Below are 26,191 nucleotides of genomic sequence, written 5' to 3' on the forward strand. Positions count from 1 at the left end.
GTGGGCAACATCTTGTGCAATTGAGAACTCTGCAATTTCATGAATTTACAGACTTGTGGAAGCACACTATTAATGACATTTTAAGTCTCCCTCAAAATTCGTATTTTGGCATATTCATTTCTACAAACGTGGAATAATTTAGCAGATGATCCCACTTTATGAATACAATGTTTTCCACACAAGCCCTGTTTTATTGTTTTTAGTTATTAAACATTTCAAAAGCGTTTGAATATTGAATTAAAAAGTAGAACAAGTTATTAAGGCGATTAAAAAGTTGGAATTGTTAGTTAAATTAATATCAGATCCATCTAAAATTTATTACCACTTCCAAGTAAAATATACACCACTTTTCAACAGAAAGAAAACGTTTTGATGGAACCCTTTAGCAATTTTGGTGTCTGTGCATTTTTGTCTCTAAAATCTAAGAGGGAAAATATTATAAAGTGTTGTCAAATTCGATGATTTTACAGATTAGTTGTCACCATCTACTGCAGTTTAGGATGAAAGTTAGGGTTCCTGACCCCATTTGTGCTGCAGGGAAAACTGTGCTTCTTCCTCTTGCCTTTTGAAGCCCTCGAGAATTACCTCACTTCCTGGGGATTCAGAGAAGTGGATAGGAGAGGGCACCATAAGTCCAGAACCATTGACAACATCTAAATCTTTCAAGTAGCTCTGGAGATACTAACAACTAAATCTCCATTTGGTTGTCTCCAGCGTTGTCTTTGCTGGAGAGGTTCCCAAACGCCTGTGGACATGTTTGCTGCTGTGAAATTTCTACTATGACCAATGGTTTCCAAGCTATAATACTTTGAAGTATTCTGTGCCCTAGCACAAGAATTGTGTTGCATTGGCACAGAACTATCTGTATTCATCTTAGATTAGGCTGTAGGCTAGTGCACTCTTGAGGAATGTGCACTAGACAATTACCACTATTCCCCTTGTAGTGTCTGTTGCAGTTGCCAGGTTTGAGTGGGCTTTTTTCCCTATTCTGGGTCGGCTGCTGGCTCTGCTTTGGGCCTGAGAAGGTGCACTGAAATCTTATAAACGTTCTACACCAACAGCTGGAATTCAAATCTGCTTTTTGCAAACAAAACAGATACATATCCTTTTGTAAGGAGCAAGGATGACTGTAGCTGTATTGTGGGTTGTGGTTTTGTTTTTCAGTTTAAAGAAGCTTTATTCAAATAAGTAATAGGAACAGCATTTCCTTGTAAAATGGAAAGTACAACATTGTGTAAAAATATAAATCGATTTGATTCGAAAAGTCTTTATTTCAATACACATAATCATAAAAGACATTTATATTTAAAATATTAAGCATTACATCCTCATATTAATAAAAAACGGACACAATAGAAAAGTGAATCCGCACGTTACACCATCCATATATACAATAAATATTAATCTAAAACAGGATAAAAACTGTGGAAAAATCCCAACCCATAATACAGTGGATACCACAGGGTAGTTGTGACTGAGTTAAAAGAAGAACTTTTGCTTTTGCCAAAAAACAATGATTCAGTATAAAACCTTTAAGTCAAGCTTAGCTTGTATGCGCAAATTGCCCACATCCAGTGTAAAAATTTGGCAACAGCAATTACAATTGGTTCTGTGCTATCTGTTTTTAATAACCTTAGAGCTTCGTTACCAGTATTGATGCCCTTCAACAAACAGATGGGATTCAACCATGTATGCCTCGATTGTTTATAAACTGGACATATGAATAGAATGTGTGCTATTGATTTAGGTTGAGTCGGACAGAATGGACATTTCGTACTAGTCTTGGCACGCCATTTACCAGTAAATGAGTTTACTGGGAGAGTACCCACCCTAAATTGGTGATACCGTTTCCTATCACTAAAACCAGTGATAAAATCCCAGTATCCTTCATAAACGGTGTCATGTTTAATCTACAAGAAATCTCTTAATAGGGAGGAGCTGGTTAATGACGTAAAGCGTTTCATGGAGACCATATTCCAATTTAATTCCTTAAGATCCTTACTAGATGGAAAGACATTATTTACGGGATTTCGCCACAAGGGATTAAGGCCCATTTCATTGTAAGTGGCCTTTGCCTACCTCAGCCATGGAAGTTTGCGCGCACTATCGGCATCCCTGACCTCAAGGAAAGCTTGAACATGCTGGGAGAGCTCAGGGGTAAACCAGAGTCTCCTCCAGTATGCCACATGTCTATAACGTGCCACATCCTCTATAAACTAACATCCCAAATCATAATAGAGGGGCAATAATGGAGTGGATTGTAGGAGATCAGTTATACCCCTCATAAATTTGTTTATTTGTTTTGAGAATTCGTCAATGCCGCTAAGTTGCTGAAGCCCTATAGTTCGGCCCCGTACAGGACCGAAGCGCTAATTTTTGTGTAATAAATTTTAAGCACGGGGGCAATCGGCTTTGTGAGGGAGAGGCGCTGTTCCTTTATTAAGGCACCGGCCAGTTGTGCATGCTTAAGGACCAAGTGGTCAATATGTGGTTTCCAGTTTAATTTGCAACCTACGGTAATACTCAGGTAGGAAAAAACTTGGGTCTGCTCTAATGTTGCTTCATTCATGGCTATCTTCCCTCTTACAATCTTCTGCTTATGTAGCACCATGAACTTTGTCTTATCCACATTAATGATAAGACCATGGTCCCGGCAAAACACCTCAAATCTCGCAATCGCCGTCTGAAGACCTTGTTGCGTTTTAGAAATGAACAAGGTGTCATCTGCAAACATTAGCAGAGGGATCTTCCTACCATCCAGGGTAGGGGCGTCAGTAGGGTGATTTGTAAAGTAATGAATTACCCTGTTAATGTACAAGAAAAACATTGTTGGTGCGAGCACACACCCTTGACGAACCCCTCTAGTGAACGGGAATCTATTGGTTACCATCCCTTGCTGACCCCATCGTACTTGTGCAAAATTCGCATCATGAAGTTTAATTAAAAAGGGCAGTAGATCCAAGGGCATGCCCTGTTCCGCAAAAACACTCCACATCTTAGCACACGGAACTAGGTTGAATGCAGACTTGAGATCTACGAACGCAGCATACAGCGTACCATCTGTATGGATCACAACACGCCAATAAATAGTACTCGTGTGTGAGGGGAACCTAACCTGTAAGGGTGAAAGGATATCAAACCAACCTTGAATTCTGCTCAACATGAGCCTAGCAGTCACCTTCTGAATACAATCGATTAAACTTATGGGCCTGCAATTACCAGGATCTGAACGATCCCCCCTATTGAAAATCGGGATGATCTCAGCATCCATCCATGAATCAGGTATACGAGACCCATTTGCAATGGGGTTCACTAGGGACTGAATGTAGGTTGCCCACACTACCTTGTCATACAAAAGCAGGTCAGCAGGTACACAGTCTATCCCGGGTGCTCTACCACTCGGGACTGTGTCGAGTGCTGTATCAACCTCCTGCTTGGTAAAATACAAGGGGGTTTTGCCTACAGGGATAATGGGAAGACCATAAGGCAACTCAAAATCTCAGGCAGAAGAAGCAAACCACGTCATAAAGTGTGAGACCCACAATTCCGGTGCTCCAAGATTGGAAGGTGGTTGACTGGGCTTCCCCTAGCCCTATTTGACCAAATGCCAAAAAGCAACCATATTTCTATCTTTACTGGCGTGATACAGCTCATGCCAGTACTGATCGTCCCATTCCCTTTTGGCCTTATGTTGCACTAGCTTCTATTCCACCCTCGCATTTTTTATTCTGTCCCTGCTTTTAGACCTAATCGCCCTAGCTAACGCTTTGTAAGCTTCCCTACATGATTTCCTGTACCATGTGTCCACCGTGGGTCTAACATAGTTCTTAGTGTTTTGTACATTAGTTATAAAAAAGCTCTTAAGCCTGTTAAAAAGATCAGTTTGGATAGGAATAACATTAGACTCAATTTCCTGCTGCGTAATACAGTTTTGGATATCTATGGTTGCATTGGCGACCAACTGACTCATGACCACTAATTGATCCTCTTAATTAAGACAGTTTGACCATTTTACTTTCCTGGTGTTATTGCTAAGCTGCACTTCTATACCCACAGAACAATCTTCTGCGACGTAACTTCCTACCAAGGGAAGTGACAGTACCAGGGGGTTATGGTCACTTTCCACCCTTTCCACAACAACCATGTCCTTTAGGGAGGACCAATATTCCTTATTAAGAAGTATATAGTCTATACGACTACTTCGAAATCCGCTGCTGAAAGTCGGAGAGCCCTGCTTATCGGATTTCGCCTCCCATTCATAGCCCTTAACCCTTGCTCTAGACATAATACTTTTAGCTGCAATGCAGCTTCCGTCCATTTTTTAATAGGGGTTAGGGTTAATTGTGGAATATGAAAAAACAGTAGGGAGAGCAAGGATTTCTGTTCACATACGTGAACAGGGAGTACTCCTGTACCCCTGGGTATATCGATAGAAACAAAAAAAGGAGTACAAACAGCGTGGAATCGCAGATTCCTAATGGGGTGTGTGGTTGTACAAAAGTGAGAAGTTCTCCTTTTGTTAAAAAAACCCTCACTCACCACCTAGTGGTGAAATGCTTCATCATCGGGGTCCACCCTAATGACCTAGCGTCATCAGGGTGTGCTACAACACCTGTTTACAGTGGAGCAGGTTGTGAGTGAAGGTGCGTGAAAAAATAATAAGTGTGTTAAAAATTGTCCTGGTTTAACTTGGGAAAAATAAGACTTTATTTGCAAGCAACTGGACAATGTTAAAAACAATGGCGAGATAAGGTGAGGGTAATTATGAGCCCATGTATCTCTATGTGTGTCTGGTCTACATGTTTCAACCGTGAAGGTATAAATTAACCAGGTTTTCTTCAGGACCAAAAACCCAGGAGAGTGGATGGTCTGCGTCCCCTAAAAGACGCACCTGGTCCTACTCTCTGGGACCACAAAAAGGGCAAAAGTGTGCCTGTGGTGTCAGCTTGTACCACAATGGGTAAGCCCAAAAAGATCAAAATACCTGTAAAAGAAGGTGAAGACAAATGTCAAAATTTAAACTTCTACATGCCTGTTACGTTGTGCAGTGCCTCAAAGTCGTGCCTGCATGCTGTCACTCCCATTAGGAACATTTTTTGCTTGGCGTCGCAAAAGTCAGGGCGCAAAGAGTTGCTGATTGTGCCTTTTCTCAGTGAAGGATGTGGATGTGCATGGCCGTGGATAGGCGGTAGATATTAACCACAACTTGCAAGCTTTACAATTGTACGTGCTGCGTGGTAACTATATATCTAAACAACTCACGCGCTTCTCATCATTTTAAGTGGCGTGATAATATCTTGCATTCAAATTCGTGAGGGCGAGGTCATATCTTATAGATAGTGCATGTGCTGCCATACTTTACATACTCAACATAAAACAGACTCCCTCACATTTTTACATGTAGGGCATACAAAAAGTTGAAAATACGAGGCTTACTCTCAATGGAGTATTGATAGACATCATAGGGCAGGGAAGGTTATCCTCACTATGAAACGTATTCTGAAACAAAAGGTCGGTAAATTGTTTCATGAATAGCGTTTTTAGGGAGACCGGCAAAAGAGCACTGAGCCGTGTCTGGAAAACACGTTACGGAGCTCGGTTGAATAGCGGTGCCCGTTGAAGTTCTGTGGGCAGATCTGACAAGGTTTTGACTTACAGTTTTGATGCGAGGTATGAGGCCGATAACCTACTTCCGTCCGCCGCCCTGCTACAGTGAGATCGAGAGCTCGGGAACTGAAATACGGAAGATGGGCTTCCGCGTAGGGCGGAGCTAAGTGCCGGTCACGTGGGGCGTTGCTAAGGGCGCCTGGGAGACAGCTACGAGTATGGAAGCTGCATAGGTTCATACCTGGCTGGCTTGGAAGGAGTTCGATCCTTGGTTGAGGGACCGATATCAGGGTACTGAATTGGATGGCTGGAATCCTGAAATAATACTTTGTGAAAAAGGAATATCCACATTATATATCGGCATTTTTGGAATTATGAATTCTGGTTATAAAATGGATGCATTGATCACAGGTTATACAAGGATCATCGTGACACTGTAATAAAGATGGGTGATGCTGGTGTCATTTAGTACAGTGCTGGTAAATTTCCAGAGTAGGTTACCCAGTGGGGTGAACATATAGTTTGGCGCTATTAATAGGAATATGGACGCAAAGTCAAGCAACGCATTTGTGAGCACCGCAGCACCATACGCTGCAAAAAGAATGCGACTAAACTGACGGACCATTTTCTAGAAGCACACCACACACCAAATGATATGAGATGGACCATCATTGAACAGATCCCGTCTGGACCCAATACACAACAGCTCTTATATGAAAAAGAGCAACGATGGGTCTATAGATTATCGACCCACAAAACAGGCCTTAACGACAATATCCCGTGGGCATCAGTACTAAAAATAAACTAGACCCCACACCATCATTACTATATCCTTGTTAATAGCGCCATACAAGAGGTTTACCCTACCACCCAATAATCCATCATTCTGGCAATGAACGGCACTAGCTTCAATCATCTTCATGACAGTTAGGCCACGTCTGTACTAACATACCCGGGCGTTTGGTACGAGCAGCAAAATGAATCAGCCCGATTATGTATTCCCCTCCTCAACCATATTCCTATTAATAGCGCCAAACTATATGTTCACCCCACTGGGTAACCTACTCTGGAAATTTACCAGCACTGTACTAAATAACACCAGCATCACCCATCTTTATTACAGTGTCACGATGACCCTTGTGTAACCTGTGATCAATGCATCCATTTTATAACCAGAATTCATAATTCTAAAAATGCCGATATATAATGTGGATATTCCTTTTTCACAAAGTATTATTTCAGGATTCCAGCCATCCAATTCAGTACCCTGATATCGGTCCCTCAACCAAGGATCAAACTCCTTCCAAGCCAGCCAGGTATCAACCTATGCAGCTTCCATACTCGTAGCTGTCTCCCAGGCGCCCTTAGCAATGCCCCACGTGACCGGCACTTAGCTCGGCACTTAGCTCCGCCCTACGCGGAAGCCCATCTTCCGTATTTCAGTTCCCGAGCTCTCGATCTCACTGTAGCAGGGCGGCGGACGGAAGTAGGTTATCGGCCTCATACCTCGCATCAAAACTGTAAGTCAAAACCTTGTCAGATCTGCCCACAGAACTTCAACGGGCACTGCTATTCAACCGAGCTCCGTAACGTGTTTTCCAGACACGGCTCAGTACTCTTTTGCCGGTCTCCCTAAAAACGCTATTCATGAAACAATTTACCGACCTTTTGTTTCAGAATACGTTTCATAGTGAGGATAACCTTCCCTGCCCTATGATGTCTATCAATACTCCATTGAGAGTAAGCCTCGTATTTTCAACTTTTTGTATGTCCTACATGTATTAATGTGAGTGAGTCTGTTTTATGTTGAGTATGTAAAGTATGGCAGCACATGCACTATCTATAAGATATGACCTCGCCCTCACGATTTTGAATGCGAGATATTATCACGCCACTTAAAATTATGAGAAGCGCGTGAGTTGTTTAGATATATAGTTACCACGCAGCACGTACAATTGTAAAGCTTGCAAGTTGTGGTTAATATCTACCGCCTATCCACAGCCATGCACATCCACATCCTTCACTGAGAAAAGGCACAATCAGCAACTCTTTGCCCCCTGACTTTTGCGACGCCAAGCAAAAAATGTTCCTAATGGGAGTGACAGCATGCAGGCACGACTTTGAGGCAATGCACAACGTAACAGGCATGTAGAAGTTTAAATTTTGACATTTGTCTTCACCTTCTTTTACAGGTATTTTGATCTTTTTGGGCTTACCCATTGTGGTACAAGCTGACACCACAGGCACACTTTTGCCCTTTTTGTGGTCCCAGAGAGTAGGACCGGGTGCGTCTTTTAGGGGACGCAGACCATCTAATCTCCTGGGTTTTTGGTCCTGAAGAAAACCTGGTTAATTTATACCTTCACGGTTGAAACATGTAGACCAGACACACATAGAGATACATGGGCTCATAATTACCCTCACCTTATCTCGCCATTGTTTTTAACAATGTCCAGTTGCTTGCAAATAAAGTCTTATTTTTCCCAAGTTAAACCAGGACAATTTTTAACACACTTATTATTTTTTCACGCACCTTCACTCACAACCTGCTCCACTGTAAACAGGTGTGTAGCACACCCTGATGACGCTAGGTCATTAGGGTGGACCCCGATGATGAAGCATGTCACCACTAGGTGGTGAGTGAGGGTTTTTTTAACAAAAGGAGAACTTCTCACTTTTGTACAACCACACACCCCATTAGGAATCTGCGATTCCACGCTGGTGGTACTCCTTTTTTTGTTTCTATTAATTGTGGAATATCCCATAAAAGGTCCTCCTCAAGGCCAAGGTCTACATCGTTGGTGTCTAGGGTTTCAAAAGAATGGTTAACATCACCAGTAACTAATATGTTTCCCCCTTCTTTATATTGATCGAGGTAGGAATCCAAGAGGGCAACAATGCCAGAGGGTTTCCCTCCAGGCATCCCTCTAACGTAGACCTTAAAAATTAAGAGGTCCTCAACATCCGGAATTTTAAATTTAATTAATAAGATATCATTACTATCAGTGTCCAACTGCTGGACTTTATACCTATCATTCTGTCTCACCCATATGGTTAATCCCCCCATCGGTCTACCCCTTTGACCAGCAATGGCAGGCTTAAAATTCTTAAGATAGCCTTGTTTAAACTCAGGGTCCACTGACCATGATTCTTGAAATACCAGAATATCGTTTTGTTCAATAAAGGATGACCAGTCTAATGATATTCATTTATTCTTTAACCCAGCAATGTTCCAGGAAACCAAAGCCAAATTTAAAAGACTAATGCTAGGTTTACTGCTTGAATGTAACCGGTTGTCATAAGGGACTACACAAGGATCCATTTTGCCCACCGATGTGCTCTCTCCGTCCAAGTGAGTCTTGGTTGGACTATCGTCTCCCCCAGGTCCATCTTCCCAATTATTTAAGCCCTCCGGAGCATCAAGTATTACTGAAGGAGGACCCCCTTGGCTTTAGATGTTCAATATAATTTCATATTCTCCTGAATCATTGGTAACGGGTACCTTAGGAATAATGGAACCAAATTTGGGATGCAGTCAGTCTTTATCCTCCAGCGAACTAAGTGCCTCAAATTTATTGGAGGTCGAAGCAGCACTATTGTGAGGGCCTAGCGGATTCAGGGGTATCCTCTGTGGTGCCCCGCTGAAATTTCTGCTTGATTGATAGAAATGACTCAGCGGGAGAACATTAATAGCCTCTATGCAAACCCTAAAGGAGACTGCCCGTTCCAGAATACACCGGACCATGCTCAGAGACCTGAAGCTTAAAACTACACAGTCTCCATCCAGGCCTTTATCAGAATAGCCTACCCAAGCAACCCTTCTAACCATCTTAAACTCAGCAAAAAGATGGTTCCCAAGCCCTGTCCTAGAATTTAAGAAGTGGAGGGCCTGGTTCTTAAGTGAAGACCAATGTTCTTCTTCTCTGGAGTGAAGTCTCGGGACATTGGCCAATACTATGGTGTATGTGTTGCCTCAGGTGGAAGATGGAGAAAAACATCCGTCGACATATCCCCACCCTGACCCTGTAGTCTCCCCACTGGGCCCTTTGGCCCTTCCTCGCGAATCAATGGAGCGTTATGCGATGGTAAAAGTGATATGGATGGTTTCAGGGGAATCGCTAGGGAAGGGAATGGACAGGCCACAGCGTAACGGGGTGACCCAGATAGATTTCCCACCTGACTAGCAACTATAACTTCAGGCTGGCTATTCCCAAGATGAGAGGATTGGTCTTTTGTTATATGCTGCTCAATTTTGATTAATCTCTGGTCTATCGCTTCTAATTTAGACATAAGGGGATAAATCAGGGCTAGCAGCTTGGCTTGCATCCGTTTTAGAAGATCATCTTGAGCCTCTATGAACTCAGGATGTCGGGGGCCCAGTACAATTGGATCTGAGTTAACTGCGCCCACCTTGGTATTATCAATCTTGGTTGGTGGAGCGGGGGACCCTCCCCACCCAGATGCCACACTCTTATTCTTTTTTTTTTATTTTTTCTTTTTTTTTAAAAACCTTTATTTGAGCAAGCAGAAACGTACAAGGATGGGCCTACAACCACACGGGCCAGCCGCTAAAAAGGAGTAGACACATATCACATAAGCCCGCTGAGGTAACCGTCAATCAACAATGCAATACTCCACATTAAATACAGGACCAAAACAGGTTTTATATATATGAGAGAACAAACATACAAAAAGGCGAGAGTGTATCACTGAAGGTCAGCCCAAGGGACGCAAGGGGGGGACAGCAGCGAAGGTGCAGTAATAATATCCTAAGCACTAAGGAGTATGGAGCGGGGGGGGGGGGGGGGAGGGGGGCAGATATCAGGAAGAAGAAGGGGGGGAAGAGCCGGTGACACCAGCTCAGTCCCTATACGAAGATTCCGGGAACGCTAGCCTAGGGAGATAGGGTAATCTCGATAGTGTCCACAAGGGGAGGAGTACAAATGTCGCCACGGTATTCGTTCCATTGACCCCACACCTTCACCCATGCCCTGGGTCTACCCCTGGCCACATAAACAGTTTTCTCACGGAACATGGACCAGTCCATATTATCCTCCCATTGCGCGAGGGCAGGGGGCCTGGAGGCCCCCCAGAGTTGCGCAATATCTCGCTTCGCAATCATATAGCCCAGGGTGGCCCATCTAGTCTGTGCCACCGAATAGTCCGTGGGCTCCCAAACATTCAAAAGACAGCGACGAGGTTCCGGTCGCAAGGATATCCCCGTCACCACAGTCATCAGATCAAGCACGGCCACCCAATAAGCAGCCACCATCGGGCACTCCCAAAGAATATGCAGGAAAGTAGCACGCAAACCACATCCACGCTTACACAGTCCATCAGAGGAAAAGCCCATCACCATCAGTCGCGGTCCCGTCACGTACACCCGATGAAGGATCTTCAATTGGACCAGACGGAGTCGAGCCGGTATAGCCACCTCCTTCGGAGAGGAGAGGGCCGATTGCCAATCCTCATCATCAAGTTCCAACCCATCTCCCATCCACTGTTCCCGAAGTCGGGCCAATAAGTCAGTCCGATTGTTGATCAACTTTTTATAGATCAGGGAGATAGTGCTATCAGGAAGACGTCCGTCAAGGATACGGTCTTCAAGTGGGGAAGAGTCAGGCGGAATCTCACCAGGAGCAAACACCGAAACCAAAGCGTGCCTGATCTGTAAATAACGAAAGAATTCCCGACTACTCAGGCCATAGTCAGCCTGGAGGGCCTGAAACGGGCGCACAGAACCCTTAGAATATACATCCCCCACTTTAGAGATCCCAATCAAGTCCCAACGGTCAAAACCCTTGGAAGACCAAAGACCGCCCAGACGTTCCGAAGCATAAAGAGGCGTCGCCAACGTCAAGCGATCCTCCCAGCCCAGGCTCACATTCGCAGCACGCCACACTGTCAAAGCAATCAAAGTAGGTCCCAAAGATGGCGCCCAGCGGAGCGAGAATAGAGTACTCTATTAAAGTCACCTCCCGGAAGCTGAAGTTTATCCATCTCAAACGCCGGATTACGACCCGGAGAGAACATAGCGTGATTAATAGCGGACAGATGGGAAGCCCAGTAGTATCTCTTAATATCGGGGAGCGCCATGCCCCCATCGTACCACGGGATAGAAAGTTTCGCGAGAGCAATGCGCGGTCGCCCATCCCAAATAAGTTGCCTCTGAAGGCTCTCAATCTCCCGAAAATAGGTCTTGGGGACAGGATCATAATAATTCTGGAGAGCGTAGAGAAACCGCGGTAGTGACATCATCTTAAACAGGGCCGCTCGACCCAGTGGAGACAGGGGAAGCTTGCGCCAGCGGGCAACGTCCAAACGGAGCCTAAGCAACGGGGGAAGGAGATTACGATCATAACGAAGGGACGGATCCAGGGTAACGAAAACCCCCAAGTATTTGAAACCATCCCGGACCACCTGAAGAGGAAGTCTACTCGGCAACGTAGGCAAGACACCAGATAAAACGTATACACAGGATTTAGACCAGTTGATGACGAGGCCTGAGTTAGCACCAAAGGACGCAAGAACGTCAAATAAAACAGATAAAGACTTGCGAGGGGAAGTAAGATACAAGAGGATGTCGTCCGCATAAAGCGAGACGCGGTCTTCGAAGTCCGGGGCCCATCGAATACCTTTAAGGGACGGTTCCCAACGGAGCCAGGCCGCCAACGGTTCAAGAGCGAGCGCGAACAACAGAGGGGACAAGGGGCAACCCTGACGGGTACCCCTGCCCAAGGAGAAGGGGGTCGACACTCTACCGTTCACTACAACTTGCGCCAGAGGTTCCGCGTACAACAGTCTAACCCAACTAATAAACTCGCACCCGAATCCAAATTTCTCAAGTGTCGCCCATAAATAGGGCCACTCCACAGTATCAAAGGCCATGGAGGCATCCAGGGACGCCAAAATGGCCGGTTCAGTCAAAAGCCCCGCCCTCGCCAGCGCGCCGTGGAGGCGACGTAAATTCAGAGCAGTGTTGCGATGCGGGATAAAGCCAGACTGATCCGGATGGACCAACTCCCCAAGAACCGAAAGGAGACGGGTCGCCAAAAGTTTAGCCAACACCTTAGGTTCAACATTTAATAGGGATATGGGCCTATACGAGGAACAGAGGTCACGCGGTTTACCCTCTTTGGGAATGACGACGATTGTCGCCAGACGCTGATCATAGGGAAGCATGTTCCGCTCACGAGATTCTAGAAACATGGCGCGGAGATACGGCGCCACCTTATCGGGGCATAATTTGTACAACTCAATAGGCAAACCGTTCGGGCCCAGTGCTTTGCCCGAACGGAGCGATCGAACTGCATTGGCTATCTCATCATTCGTAAAAGGGGAGTCCAAAGCAATACGGTCCAAGTCGGTGACACAGGGCAAAGTGATATCGCGCAGAAGAAGGCGGGAGTCGGCAACATCCCTCACAGACACGGGAGCATATACCACACGGAAATATTCTGCAAAACGATCAACAATGGCGGTCGGATCAATCACATTCTCACCACTCGCAGACTGAATCACGGGCACCACACGATTAACTCTTTCTTTCTTGTCCAACCACGCTAGGAGTTTGCCCGCCTTGTCACCCACATCGTACAATCTGCCCTGCTGCTCACGAAACATCACCTTTGCAGCGTCAGTGACCAGAGATTTATATGCAAACTGTTTTAGACCCAGGGCATGAAGTTTGTCAGGCGTGACACCAGATTCCAACTCGTCCTCCAAAGCAGAGATCTCCCCCTCAAGGTCCACCACCTCCTTCCTCCCTGCCCTCTTAGCTTCAACAATCAAGGAAAGGGCCTGTCCACGAATCACAGTTTTAAAAGCTTCCCACAGGGACACAGCCGAAGAGACCGACCCCTCATTTTCCAGGAAATATGCATCCATGGACTTGAGCAAGAGGGTACGAGTCTCAGGGGAGGAAAGATACCAAGGGTTAATGGGAGCCACTCGGCCCGCCGCCTCTACCCCAACCTCGAAACGGAGCCAGAGCGGTGAGTGATCAGAAATACCCCTCGGCAAGTGTAAAATCTCACGAACCGCCGATGATTGGGCTGCGGGCATCAGGAAACAATCCAGCCGGGACAGACTGCCATGGGCCCCAGAATGAAAGGTGTATTGGAGCTGAGTAGGATGCAACAGTCGCCAGCAGTCCACAAGGCCAAAGGTATCTAAAAACCCACCCAACCACTGCTGAGCCTGCGGGGTATCTCTAGGGGGATGGCGATCGTGAAGGCCGGAAAGCACCGAATTAAAATCACCGGCAAGAAAGAGAGTGCTATCAGGGAGATCCAACAGAACACGGCCCAAGTCAGTAAAAGTAGAGGCCTGCAAACCCGGGGGAACATAAACATTGAAAAGAGATAGGGTGCGGCCTTCATATCTACCCACCAGGACAGTATATCTCCCACGGTCATCATGAATCACCTCATCGATAGCCAGGGGGAGGGAGGTTCGAACAAGAATACCCACACCCCTAGATCCGGAGGTAAACCCTGAGTGCGCCACAAGGCGGTAGCCCCATCTATTCATCGCATAACAAACATTACCAATCAAATGGGTTTCTTGCATGAAAACAATGTCCGGTGACAAACGTCGTATACATTTTAAGACCACACTGCGCTTAATACGATCTCCCAGGCCATTAACGTTCCAGGAAAGAAATTTCAACCCTCTACCCCCCATCCCAACCACCCGAGCCAAGACCCCTCGTCCATGAGCTAGACATCAGAAACAGCAGCAAACACAGGAGCAACTCGCCTTGAAAACAACACACAGAAAAGAAAAAACTTCCCAACCCCCCTCCCCCAAACTGAAGAGAAACACCCCCCACCCTGCACCCCTGCAAAAAGCTAAAGAGCCACCCCAACCTGCAGTGTGCCTGTCGCCCAAGAACCCCTATTCTACACAAAGACCCCGGAGGAGGAAAGGTCTCCGTTCCATCCACCCCCCGACCTCAGCAAGAACAAAAAAAAAAAAACGAAAAGACAGAATGATCACAATGTAGAGGGACGCCGGCCAACACTCCTGAGAATGTATTCAAAATAAGACAGAAGAGCCGAACAGTTAGATCTCCACACCACCTTCGGCACCGCCAGGGTGAGCGGCGGAGTCTGTCTCAGGAGGACAGTCAGGCAATGAGTCCAGCCAGTCATTAACAGCATCTGGCCGATCAAAGAAAAGGGTACGTTCATTGTATTCAACCCGGAGTCTAGTGGGAAAGAGCATGGCGTAACGTAGGCCCCGATCCCGGAGACGTTTCTTGGCACCACGAAACTCCATACGTTGTCTCTGAACCTGTTGGGAAAAGTCCGGGTAAAAGTTCACCGTAGCATTCTCAAAGGCCACCGGGCCCTTCACCCGCGAGGCCTGCAGGATAGCGTCCCGGTCTCTATAATGAAAAAGCTTCGCCACAATGGGTCTCGGCGGGGCTCCCGGCTTGACTTTGCCCCCTGGAACACGATGTGCACGTTCCACCGTGAAAAATTTTGTGAGACCAGAAGGGGCCAAATGGTTCAAGACCAGATCCTCAACCAGGAGATCCACCGAGTGGGGTTCAGGGTTTTCCGGTACACCAACCAGGCGAACATTGCAGCGACGCGCCCTATTTTCAAAGTCCTCCAGGCGACGGGTCATGAAGTCGTTCCCCCGACGGAGATTTCCAATCTCTGTTTGGAGCTCCGAGACGTCATTCGTAAGGCTAGAGGATTTAATATCCAGTGATTGCACCCTCTCATTCGTCTTGCCGAGGTCAGCACGAATCAGATTCACCTCGATAGCCACGGTGTCAAGTTTGTGAGCCAAGGCCTCGTACTGTAGGCCGATGGATTCCCTCACACCCGAGATGGCGCCCATGATATCCTGTAAGGAGGGCTCCGCCGACTCTTCCAAAATTCGTTCAGACGCAATACTAGAACCAGGCAGGGCAGCTCCGGGGGACCCCTTAGAATGGGTATAACGGTCCATGACATTTGATTGAACTGGAGCTCCGCGCAGAGGTGTTTTCGTCTTGCGTGTCTCTCTGTCCCCTCTGCCCGCCATTTTGAAGATGCGTCACAGGACAAGCCACCGGGTCCGACGGGCCCGACACCCAAAGTACAGGATCAAAAGTACAGAAAAAGGGGGCACAACTCGGGTAAAGGTCGCCAAACCAGTAAATAGGTCACATGAAAGCCCAACAGCCGATCTGCCTCCAAGTCTCAGTCGCAACACGACATCCACGGCCGTGGCCCAAGTCGGAACGGAATCGAAACCGAAACTTAGGAAGGGGGGACCCACAAGGCCAGATCTCCTGCCGTTGTTGTTCAATTGCAGGACGGCTACAGTACCGCACTCTGTCCCGGGCGCACCTCAAGGGCGGAGCCCAAAAGTTCAGAACACCATATCTCAGGAATACAAGATCCAAATCGATTTCTGAAAAGTGCCAGGGTAATCAGCCAAACGTCCCCTACACGAATTCTTGCAAGAAATCAGGATTCAGCCAGGATAAAATGTCGGGAGCGGCGAGGGTCCGGAGAGCGCTGTGCTCAAGCGGCCATCACGGATGCCCGCCAAGCTCCTCCTCCCACACTCTTATTCTTAGTCTGCTTTGAGACCTGATGGCTAGCTTTGGGGGCACTCCGCGCTTTTCTTTTCTTTTCTGTGTCTGGTCATTCCCTCCTGGGGCTAACGTTAACTTTTGCTGCCTAATGAGCATATTGGTGGAGGTAACTGGAGGTGAAGAGGATGAGCTGGCCACAAGGCATGGTTTGGAAGTGCCTAACTGTGAGCTACATACAATCACAGGAGATAATTGGGGGCACGTAGTTGGGGTAGCAGATGGCTCTAACACTGGAAAATGCTCTACAGATGAACATAATGGATCCAGTGAAAGCCTCCGTTCAGTCAGTTCAATCTCAGGTATTAACACGGATTCGGCCCGAGTGAGGAAGGCATCTAAAGTCCACACCACTCCCGGCCCTGCCCCCCCTTTGCGGATCACTTTACTCATCCCCAAAAAATAAAACCCTAAGCGGTTTAAAATGGATAATGTTCAGCTTAGTTATAAAACACAGTCCCTTGAGCATGACTAGAATCCCCCCCTTCTATTCAGGTCCAATTACACAGGCTTACTTGGTATTCCAATGTCAATGTTCGAGGGGTGGCCAATATGTATTTGAGAGTGCAGGCTGAATAAACACCAATTTTAGTTTAAATATCCAATGAATAGAGAGGAGTCATTCCACACATTAGTTGTTTGACATGAATTTTGCCATTGATCACAACTGTATTGTGTTGTAATATGATCTGAGTATCTAACTCTCATCCCCTTCTTTTGTAAGCTTTGGACTGCTCTACCTCATTACAATTCTGAATGGAGAAGTGCTAAGAACTGGGGGGTGTAAGTAGTAATTTAATATGTGTCTTATTGTATGCTTGTCGTAGAGCGCAAGTGGTTGATGGCTCTACAATTGTTACAATTGGAGCCCAGTAATACCTTATTGCATTAGGTAAACAGGAAATAGGCTTCACACATATGCTTTGTTACATAAAGTGAGCTTGAAGGTTTTGGAGGCTGACAGTAGCAGAATTATATAGGGACCCTACTACGGACTGACTCTGTAGAAATATTAGCTTTTAACCTGTATCATTTTTATTTTATTTTTGCATGCAGTAAAGCACATTAATTGAGAGACGTTTTAAGGCATGGGCAAGTTGGGCAATTGCCCAGGGCCCCCAACTTCCAAGGGGCCCCAGGGAAAGTAAATGTTCTCTTCATCTCCCAAACCTCTGTTTCTCCTTTTCTAACTTTAACAATTATTCAATATTGTTTGGCTTCATGGGGGTTGAACTAGCAGAAAAAGAATAATAAAACACAAAGTTGATCCTAAGAGGGGCACCCAAAGTATGTCTTGCCCGGGGCCCCCAAAATACTTAAGATGACACTGCTAATTGTACATAAAGACTTATTTGAGAAAATATCCTGATAATAAATTTGTTTTGAAGGACCGTGGTCCTGTGCTCATTGAACAACACTGATGGAGTATCAAGCCAGCTAAATGAAACACAGTAGATCACTGAGAGAGAGCTACGAAAATGAGTACTTACGGGCGCAGCTGGGATAGCCGTAATAGCCAGGTGCACACTGATTGCAAGTGAGGCCAGCATAGTTGGCTCGACACCGGCACTGTCCTGTAGGGCTACAAACATTGTCCACTGACCCATATGCATCACAGTTGCACTCTATGAAAGAAAACAAAAAACAATTAAAGTATATATACTTGCATACTGCAGGACTCGCCACATCACAGAATGTACACTGGGACTGTCGCTTTTTAGGTCATACCGTAAAATAGCACTGCAAATAATTTGTGGTATTATCATCATATTTAGTGGCACTCATTTTATCAACCGTTAAAGGATGGGGCTACCTTTTATATTATCCATATCATACATGTGAAGCTGTTGTTTTTGAGGGAATCGACAGACTTTTTTTGCTGGCAGTACTGTGGAAGGAATGATGAGACACTGGGCCAAGAATGCTAAAGGAACAGCAATGGTTACATTCTGGCCAGGGTCTCTCGTTTTTCGGACTTACTGTACAGCCATCACCACCTTGTGACCCTGTGTTACATCTTCAGACAGCCCTGCTTTTGGAGCCAGCAGCATGTTGCATTCTGGGATGTCTAGCGTCACTGTTAACATTGTTAGCATGGGCTGAAAATCATAACAGCTGAGAATGTGCTGTTTTCTGCTGCAGGCTCTCAATCCTGTGGAGACTCTTTATGTGTGGGACCATGAGGAGTGTGCCATGGTGACAACACACCAGCCATCAGTCCCTCTGTAATGCAGGGGGAGGATTCCTTTTTCCTTGCCCATGCTGCAATGAAGGCATGAATGTATCTTTCTTTTATAATGCACCTCAACAGTACTTTCAAGATTGGGGACAGCTGATCATGTTGCCACTAATAGTTGCAGGGTAAACACCCATAAAATCTCAAACATTATCAACACATAACCTTAATGTTGTCACTTTGTGGAGCCAGTAAGGTCAAGCTTACAATTGGACCAGACAACCAGGAAGAAGTAAGCTGGAGTTTGCAGTTGTAAGTATTATCGGACCTCAGCTCAAAGTCTGACTCTGTGAGCAGTTTTATGTGAGGAGTTACCATTGGTGCTGAGGCCAGGTGGTGTCGGAAGTACAACAGGGCAGGTGTGCTGCGGGCAAGGATTCCTTTCCGTGCTATAGGAGGCAGAGACGGCACAGTAGAGAGTTCAGGGGTGGCAGTGGATACTCTCAAAGCTTGGGTACACCGGAGAGGGCCTCCCAGCAGGCTGGCAGGCTGGAAAATCTGGAGAGCTTGGGAAAGGCAGATTGCAGCCAAAGTAGATTTGTTTCCCCAGGTAAAAGGTAAAGGGGAAAGCATGGAAAGCAGGGCTGAGTGTAAGGGGAGCATGAGAAGCAGCTGCCCCAAGGTAAGTGGCAGATACCCATTGATAAAGAGACCAGGGGAAGAAAAAAAAGGGTAGGTCGGAGGTGGGTATTCCTTCGGCACTCCTGATAACACTCCGAATATTGAGGTTGGGGGAAATTGCAAGAAGAAACCTGCTCAGACTTCTTCTAATAACAAAAGTGAGAAGGACAATCAAAAAAGGCAAGGCAAAGGGAGAGGTCGTACTAAATACTCAGATGCATAAAAGCAACGCATAGTGCCCGAAGAAAGCAAAAATAACACCTTTGTGAGATCCTTTTTCAAGGCACTCCTGTGAGAAGTTGGCCTGGTAGGGGATGTTTCCAATTCTGGAACCACCTACTACCTGACCAAACAATCCCTTATGGTGTCTGGTTGTAAGTCAACCTTATTAGACAAGCTATCCTAGGGGTAGCATGGACTAAGCAGCCTAAAGGCTTAACTTAAGAGGTCGTGTTAAGCGAGCTGTTTTACCACATACAATCCTGTAATACCAAATGAAAGGACACCACACAAGTATATATTATAAAAATATATGTGTTTATTACTAAAAACAATCCCCAGTATTCTTTATGAATAAAGGGGCACAAGCGTTAAATCAAAAGCACTGTTTAAACATACAAGTTGCACAATTATGGATGAGGGCGGGTGGCCACTCAAACCATATACTAAACAAGTGGTATAAGAGATGCCACTCGAGCAGTGGTTAGGCCTAGGGCCTAGGGAATCGCTGGGAGCAGTCAGGACAAGCAATGCTGAAGTCGGGAATGGCCCTCGGGATTCGGGAGATGTGCGGAAAGCGCACGCATGCACCAATGTTAGCCAATGGTGCGTAAAAGTCAAAGAGTTAAAGTTTAAGGACACTTCCGCTGAACCTAGAGGAACAAAACTTAACACACAGACCCTAGAGGTGTGCACCAGTGTGGGAACACCGGCGGAGCAAAGTTACCTCACCCACAGGAAGTGGGTGCACAGGGTCGAAGTGGCGTCGGGTTTTGACACGCAGGCTCTTGGTGCTTGGAGCTGAAAGGGCTGCAGGCGGGTTAAAGATGAAGTGTCCGGTGGAGTCCAAGGGTGGACTCAAGTTGTAGAGTACCTGAAAGCAGAGGGGACAGAGTCTGGGTCACTCAGCAGTGACCAGGGTGGAACCAGGACGGAACCAGGCAATGTCGGGCGCAATCAGGTGGTCGTCGAGGAGCTTCTCTCCGCTGTCACGTGGGCTCTGGGGCATCTGCGACGTCCAGGAGCAGGTCACGATCTGTCCCACGCAGGCTCTCACCGTCGGTGCAGTCGGCTTCAAGTTTGGAGCAAACAAGCCTTGGTAAGAGCAATCCACGCAGGATCGGAAGATGGCTTCTCACTCGGACCAGGAAGGTCAGAGTCGGGGCTCCTTTTCAGGGGAGCTGGTGTGGATCTGGAGCAACCAGAATCACAAGTCTTCTTAGGTAGTTCGTTGGCACAGGGACCACAAGCCAGCTGGCAAGTGACCGGGCCAACGCGTTGAGCCAAATCGTGCCAAAGGGCCCCACGCAGCACTCGTCGAGTGTGGAGGGCTGAACTTCGGCTCAGGAGTAGCTCAGGGTGGGGGCTTCTCAAACCCCGGTGTACAGCTTCGAGGGTCACTCGTGGGCTGCACGGTCAGCGTCTCGTGGTCACTTCAAGATGGCGGGCCCCACGCTTCCGGTCGCCTCCACGGGTCTCAGCTTTGCAGGGACTGTGGATCGGGCTGTTAGAAGCTGGGCAGGCTTGATCTCGTCGATCTCAGTCGCTCGAGTTCCGGCGGGAACTGCAACTAAGTAGACGTCGAGGGCTGGATGGTGCCTGCTGCTGCAGGGTGGTCACTCCTTGACCACAAGGGAGATTCTTCGGGCTTCCACGTTGAGATGGAGGGCGAAGGGTCCAGAATATCGTTTCAAATGTTTCTTCCAGGAAATCTGATGTGCATTGGCACTGCTCCCACTCTTATTCGAATCTGGTGGGCGTGATTACCTGCTAGGTCCCCTCCTATGGGTGGGACCCAGGAAGTGGGTGGATACACCCCCTTCCTTTGATCCAGGCCGCCCTGGCACGAGGGCTGGAGTGCCCCAGAACCGGTTTGGCCGGATTATGCAAGGGGCAGCCTTGTGCGCCCCAGGCAGTGTCTGGTTTCTTTCAAACCTCCCTGCTACAATACACTATCTCCTGTCTGGAGGGCGGTGACACCCTCCTGTGACAGGAAACCCTTTGTCCAGGATCCCCTTGACTGAGTTTCGGTCAGCTCCAGGGGTCCAGACATTTGTCTGTGGCAGAGGCATCCATTTTGTGGATCTTAAGGCCTTTGGAGAAATCAACCGCATTAAAGTGAAGTAACATGTCTTACCCCTCTAGAGGGGTGGAATGCCATCCCCGTCGCCAGAACTGGCGAGGGGATGGTATTCCAAAGCGTATGACACCTTACACGACATGTTTTGATAAAGCCAAACCAAAGTTGCTAAATAACCGCGAGGATTATAAGGCACTTAATAGTATATGGTATGGCATTATCCTGAAACAGCTTAGGGATTTGTTCCCGACGGCTGCAGACAGGCTCAGCTCATGCTAGAGCTCCATCTCACATAAAACCATGCACCCAGCCTCCAGGATTGGTGAGGCCTGACTATAGGAGTGGCTCACAGGTTTACATGTGTCCAGATATAGGTTTAGACATAGGTATACTATATCTAAGCAAGGGGTGTGTACACCACCTTACCCCAGCTGAGTGATCAGCCAGTTGTGTCAATTTAAGAACCAGCCAGGGGTGGCAAAAGATATGCTGCAGCCCCTGGTAGGCCTTAGTGGCTCCTGTGCCCTGTGCACCTATAGTGCATTCTACAGGGGCTGACAAGGAGTCCATTTCCAATTGGTATGTGCCTATAGCACATGTGTCATTAATTTAGTGAGAGAACAGCAGGCTGGGGGTCTGATCAGCAGGCCCACAGCCTCAGTAGTCGAAAACCAGTGAAGCAAAAAGCAAAAATTTGGGGTGACCATAGGATAGCAGACCCTACTCTCCTACACAACCCCCCCCCAAACGCAGGGACATTAAACTAACCTTGACCAGATAAGTCTTCATGTTCTAAGTGGAAGTACCTGGAGAGACCATCTGCATTACCATGGTCAGTCCCTGGGCGGTGCTCCACTGTAAAGTCCATCCCCTGTAGGGAAATGGACCACCTGAGCAGTTTGGGATTTTCACCCTTCATCTGATTAAGCCATAAGAGGGGCTTATGGTCTGTTTGCACCAGGAAGTGAGTTCCAAACAAGTAGGACCTCAACTTATTTAATGCCCAAACCACAGCAAAGGCCTCCCTCTCAATGGCTGACCAACGTTTTTCTCTTGGGGTTAGCCTCCTGCTAATGAAAGCAATTGGCTGGTCTTGACCATCTTGATTAAGTTGTGAGAGTACAGCTCCCCCCCCCAACTCAGAAGCATCTGTCTGAACAATGAACTGTTTGGAGTAGTCAGGACTCTTTAGGATAGGTGCAGAGCACATGGCCTTCTTCAGGTCTTCAAATGCCTTCTGACAGCTAACTGTCCACTGAACCTTTTTTGGCATCTTCTTGGATGTCAAGTCATTTAATGGTGTCACTATAGACCCATAGTTTTTCACAAACTTTCTGTAATACCCAGTCAGGCCCAAGAAGGCTCTGACTTGTGTCTGGGTAACTGGAGGAGCCCAGTCCTGTATGGCCTGGATTTTGCTTTCCAGTGGCTGAACCTGGCCTCCACCTACTAGGTGGCCCAGGTATACAACCTTACTCTGCCCTATCTGGCACTTTGTGGCCTTGATAGTTAGGCCTGCCTTTTGCAGGGCCTCCAAAACTTTCTTCAGGTGGATCAGGTGATCCTCCCAGGTGGAGCTAAAGACAGCAATATCATCCAGATAAGCTGCACAAAAGTCATCCAACCCAGTAAGGACTTGGTTCACCAACCTTTGGAAAGTGGCAGGTGCATTCTTCAAACCAAAGGGCATTACCACAAACTGATAATGTCCACTAGGGGTAGAGAATGCTGTTTTGGCCTTTGACTCCTCAGCTAGTCTGATTTGCCAGTAGCCAGCTGTCAGATCAAATGTGCTCAGAAACTTGGCAGAAGCCAATCTGTCAATAAGCTCATCTGCTCTTGGAATGGGGTGAGCATCTGTCCTAGTGACAGCATTGAGACCCCTGTAATCCACGCAAAACCTCATTTCTCTCTTACCATCTTGGGTATGAGGTTTTGGCACCAGGACTACTGGGCTGGCCCATGGGCTCTCTGATGGCTCAATCACTCCAAGCTCCAACATCTTTTGCACCTCAGCCTTGATGCAATCCCTGACATGATCAGGTTGCCTGTAGATCTTATTCTTGACAGGCAGACTGTCACCAGTGTCCACAACATGGGTACACCAGTCAGTTTGGCTGGGTGTGAGTGAAAACATTTGCCTGTGAGCCTGCAAAACTTGTCTGCAGTCCCTCTGTTGCTGGTCAGTGAGGCTGCCTGCCAAGGCTACTCCATCAACTGAACCATCATCAGGGTTCTGAGAAAGCAGGTCTGGGAGAGGGTCACTCTCTTCCTCCTGTTCCCCATCTGTGGCCATGAGCAAGCTCATGTCCTCCCTGTCCACAAATGCTTTCAAGCGATTCACATGGATTACCCTGTGAGGGCTCCTGGGTGTTCCAAAGTCTACCAAGTAGGTGACTTCCCCCTTCTTCTCAATAATAGGATAGGGTCCACTCCATTTGTCTTGGAGTGCTGCTGGAGCCACTGGCTCCAGTACCCACACCTTCTGTCCTGGTTGGAACTCTACCAGCACAGCCTTTTGGTCATGCCAAGCTTTCTGCAATTCTTGGCTGGCCTCCAGGTTTTTGGATGCTCTTTCCATGTACTCAGCCATCCTGGAGCGGAGACCAAGTACATAGTCCACTATGTCTAGTTTGGGCTTTTTGAGAGGTAACTCCCATCCTTCCTTCACCAAACACAATGGACCTCTCACAGGGTGGCCAAACAAAAGTTCAAAAGGGCTGTAGCCAACCCCCTTCTGTGGGACCTCTCTGTAAGCAAAGAGCAGGCAGGGTAAAAGAATGTCCCATTTCCGCCTGAGCTTCTCTGGTAATCCTTTTATCATGCCTTTTAGGGTCTTGTTAAATCTCTCCACAAGCCCATTGCATTGTGGATGATATGGGGTGGTAAACTTATAGTTTACTCCACATTCCTTCCACATTGCTTTTAGATAGCTGGACATAAAATTCGTCCCTCTATCTGATAGTACCTCCTTAGGAAAGCCCACTCTTGAGAAAACTGCAATGAGGGCCTTTGCCACCACAGGTGCTGTGGTGGTCCTTAGGGGAATAGCCTCTGGGTACCTGGTGGCATGATCCACTACCACCAGTATGAATCTGTTCCCAGATGCTGTTTGGGGGTCCATTGGACCCACAATATCAATTCCAACTCTCTCAAAGGGGACCCCCACCACAGGTAGTGGTATTAGGGGGGCCTTTGTTGTGCCACCTGACTTACCACTGGCTTGGCAAGTGACACAGGAGCGACAAAACTCCTTGACATCCTCTGACATGTGAGGCCAGTGAAAGTGTGGAACAAGCCTGTCCCACGTCTTGTTCTGGCCTAAGTGTCCTGCAAGGGGAATATCATGGGCCAAGGTAAGGAGGAATCCCCTAAACTGCAGAGGTATCACCAACCTCCTGGTCATGCCAGGCTTGGGGGCTCTAGCCTCTGAGTAAAGGAGTCCCTCATCCCAATACACAGTATGGGTACCTTGGGCATCCCCAGCAGCCTCAGCAGCAGCCTGCTGTCTGAGGGGTTCAAGGGAAGGGCAATCTAATTGAGCCTGCCTCAGGTCTGCCCTTGAGGGTCCCCCTGTCCCCAGAAACTCAACCTGGTCAGGTTCAAGCTCCTCAGAGACAGTCTCCTCTTGGACTGCAGAATCAGTTTCCTCTGAAACCTGATCCTCAACCTGGGGCAAGGTGGAAGGCGAGGCCTTTCCTCTCTTGCTCCTTCTCTTGGGTTGTGGCTGGTCTATTGTCTCAAGATCCACCACTGGTTCAGGAAGGCACTTCTTAGCCTGAGCCCTTGTCATGGCAAGGACATGCTCTGAAATCCCTAGCATTTCTGCATGAGTCCTGTACTCCACTTCTGACCATGCTGAGCTTTCAAGGTCATTGCCTAACAGACAGTCTACTGGTAGGTCTGCACTCACCACAACCTTCTTTAGGCCATCAACCCCTCCCCAGGAGAAGTTCACAACTGCCACACTATGGGAGGTAGTGGAGTTGCTTGCATTGGTTACTAGGTAGCTCTCTCCTAGTACAATCTGTCCAGGGTCCACAAAGCCAGGGGTCACCATGGTGACACTAGCACATGTGTCCCTGTAAGCTTGAGCCAGTTTCTCATTTATTAAGGGAGTCTGCCTGTATTTGCCCAGGTTAGTGGGGCTTACTGCAGTGGGCAACTCAATGTCCACATCATACAGGAGAACTGCCTGTGTAGGGACTCTGACTAGGCCAGATCCTACTTCAATACCCAGGGTCAACCCAGCTACACCCTTGGACTGTGTTCCACCACTGCTTACTGTACTTGGGGTTGCAGTTGCTTTAGGAGCTGTAGTGGTGGGAACTGGATTTGCCTTGGTGCACTCACTGCCCCAGTGTGAAACTGATTTGCAGGTATTACACCAAGGTGTCTTTGGACCTTTGTTCTTCTTCTTCTTGTTACCATTTTGGGAACCACCCTCCTTACTATTAGTTTGGGGGCCTGAAGACTTCTGGTCTTTTTCTTTATCTTTCTGATTCTGATTACCACCCTTCTGGTCTGTTTTCTTCTGGTCACCACCTTGGTTCTGGGGTTTCTGCTTAATCCTTGTTCTGACCCATTTGTCTGCCTTCTTTCCCAATTCTTGGGGAGAGGTCAGATCAGAGTCAATAAGGTATTGATGCAACAGCTGGTTTGTACAGTTATTAAGGATCTGTTCTCTCATCATAAGATTGTACAATCCTGTATAGTCTGAAACTTTACTTCCCTGCAACCAACCCTCCAAAGCCTTAGTGGCACACTCCACAAAATCAGTCCAGTCTTGAGTCTGTGCTTTCTGGGTGTCTCTGAACAACAACCTGTATTG

General features: G+C 47.2%; 1 protein-coding gene across 1 annotated transcript in view; it reads right to left on the bottom strand.

Annotated features, from left to right (window-relative positions):
• The window catches only part of LAMA3 (laminin subunit alpha 3), a 1,062,926-nt gene that overhangs the window by 560,621 nt on the left and 476,114 nt on the right, over positions 1-26,191 (bottom strand). Inside the window, exon 17 of the mRNA XM_078687418.1 lies at positions 17,695-17,829. Within this exon, the coding sequence (XP_078543544.1) occupies positions 17,695-17,829 (135 nt within the window). The remainder of the gene's footprint in view (positions 1-17,694; positions 17,830-26,191) is intronic.

The sequence above is a fragment of the Lissotriton helveticus genome, chromosome 4_1 (genome assembly GCF_964261635.1).
Source record: "Lissotriton helveticus chromosome 4_1, aLisHel1.1, whole genome shotgun sequence".
Classification (NCBI taxonomy): Eukaryota; Metazoa; Chordata; class Amphibia; order Caudata; family Salamandridae; genus Lissotriton; species Lissotriton helveticus.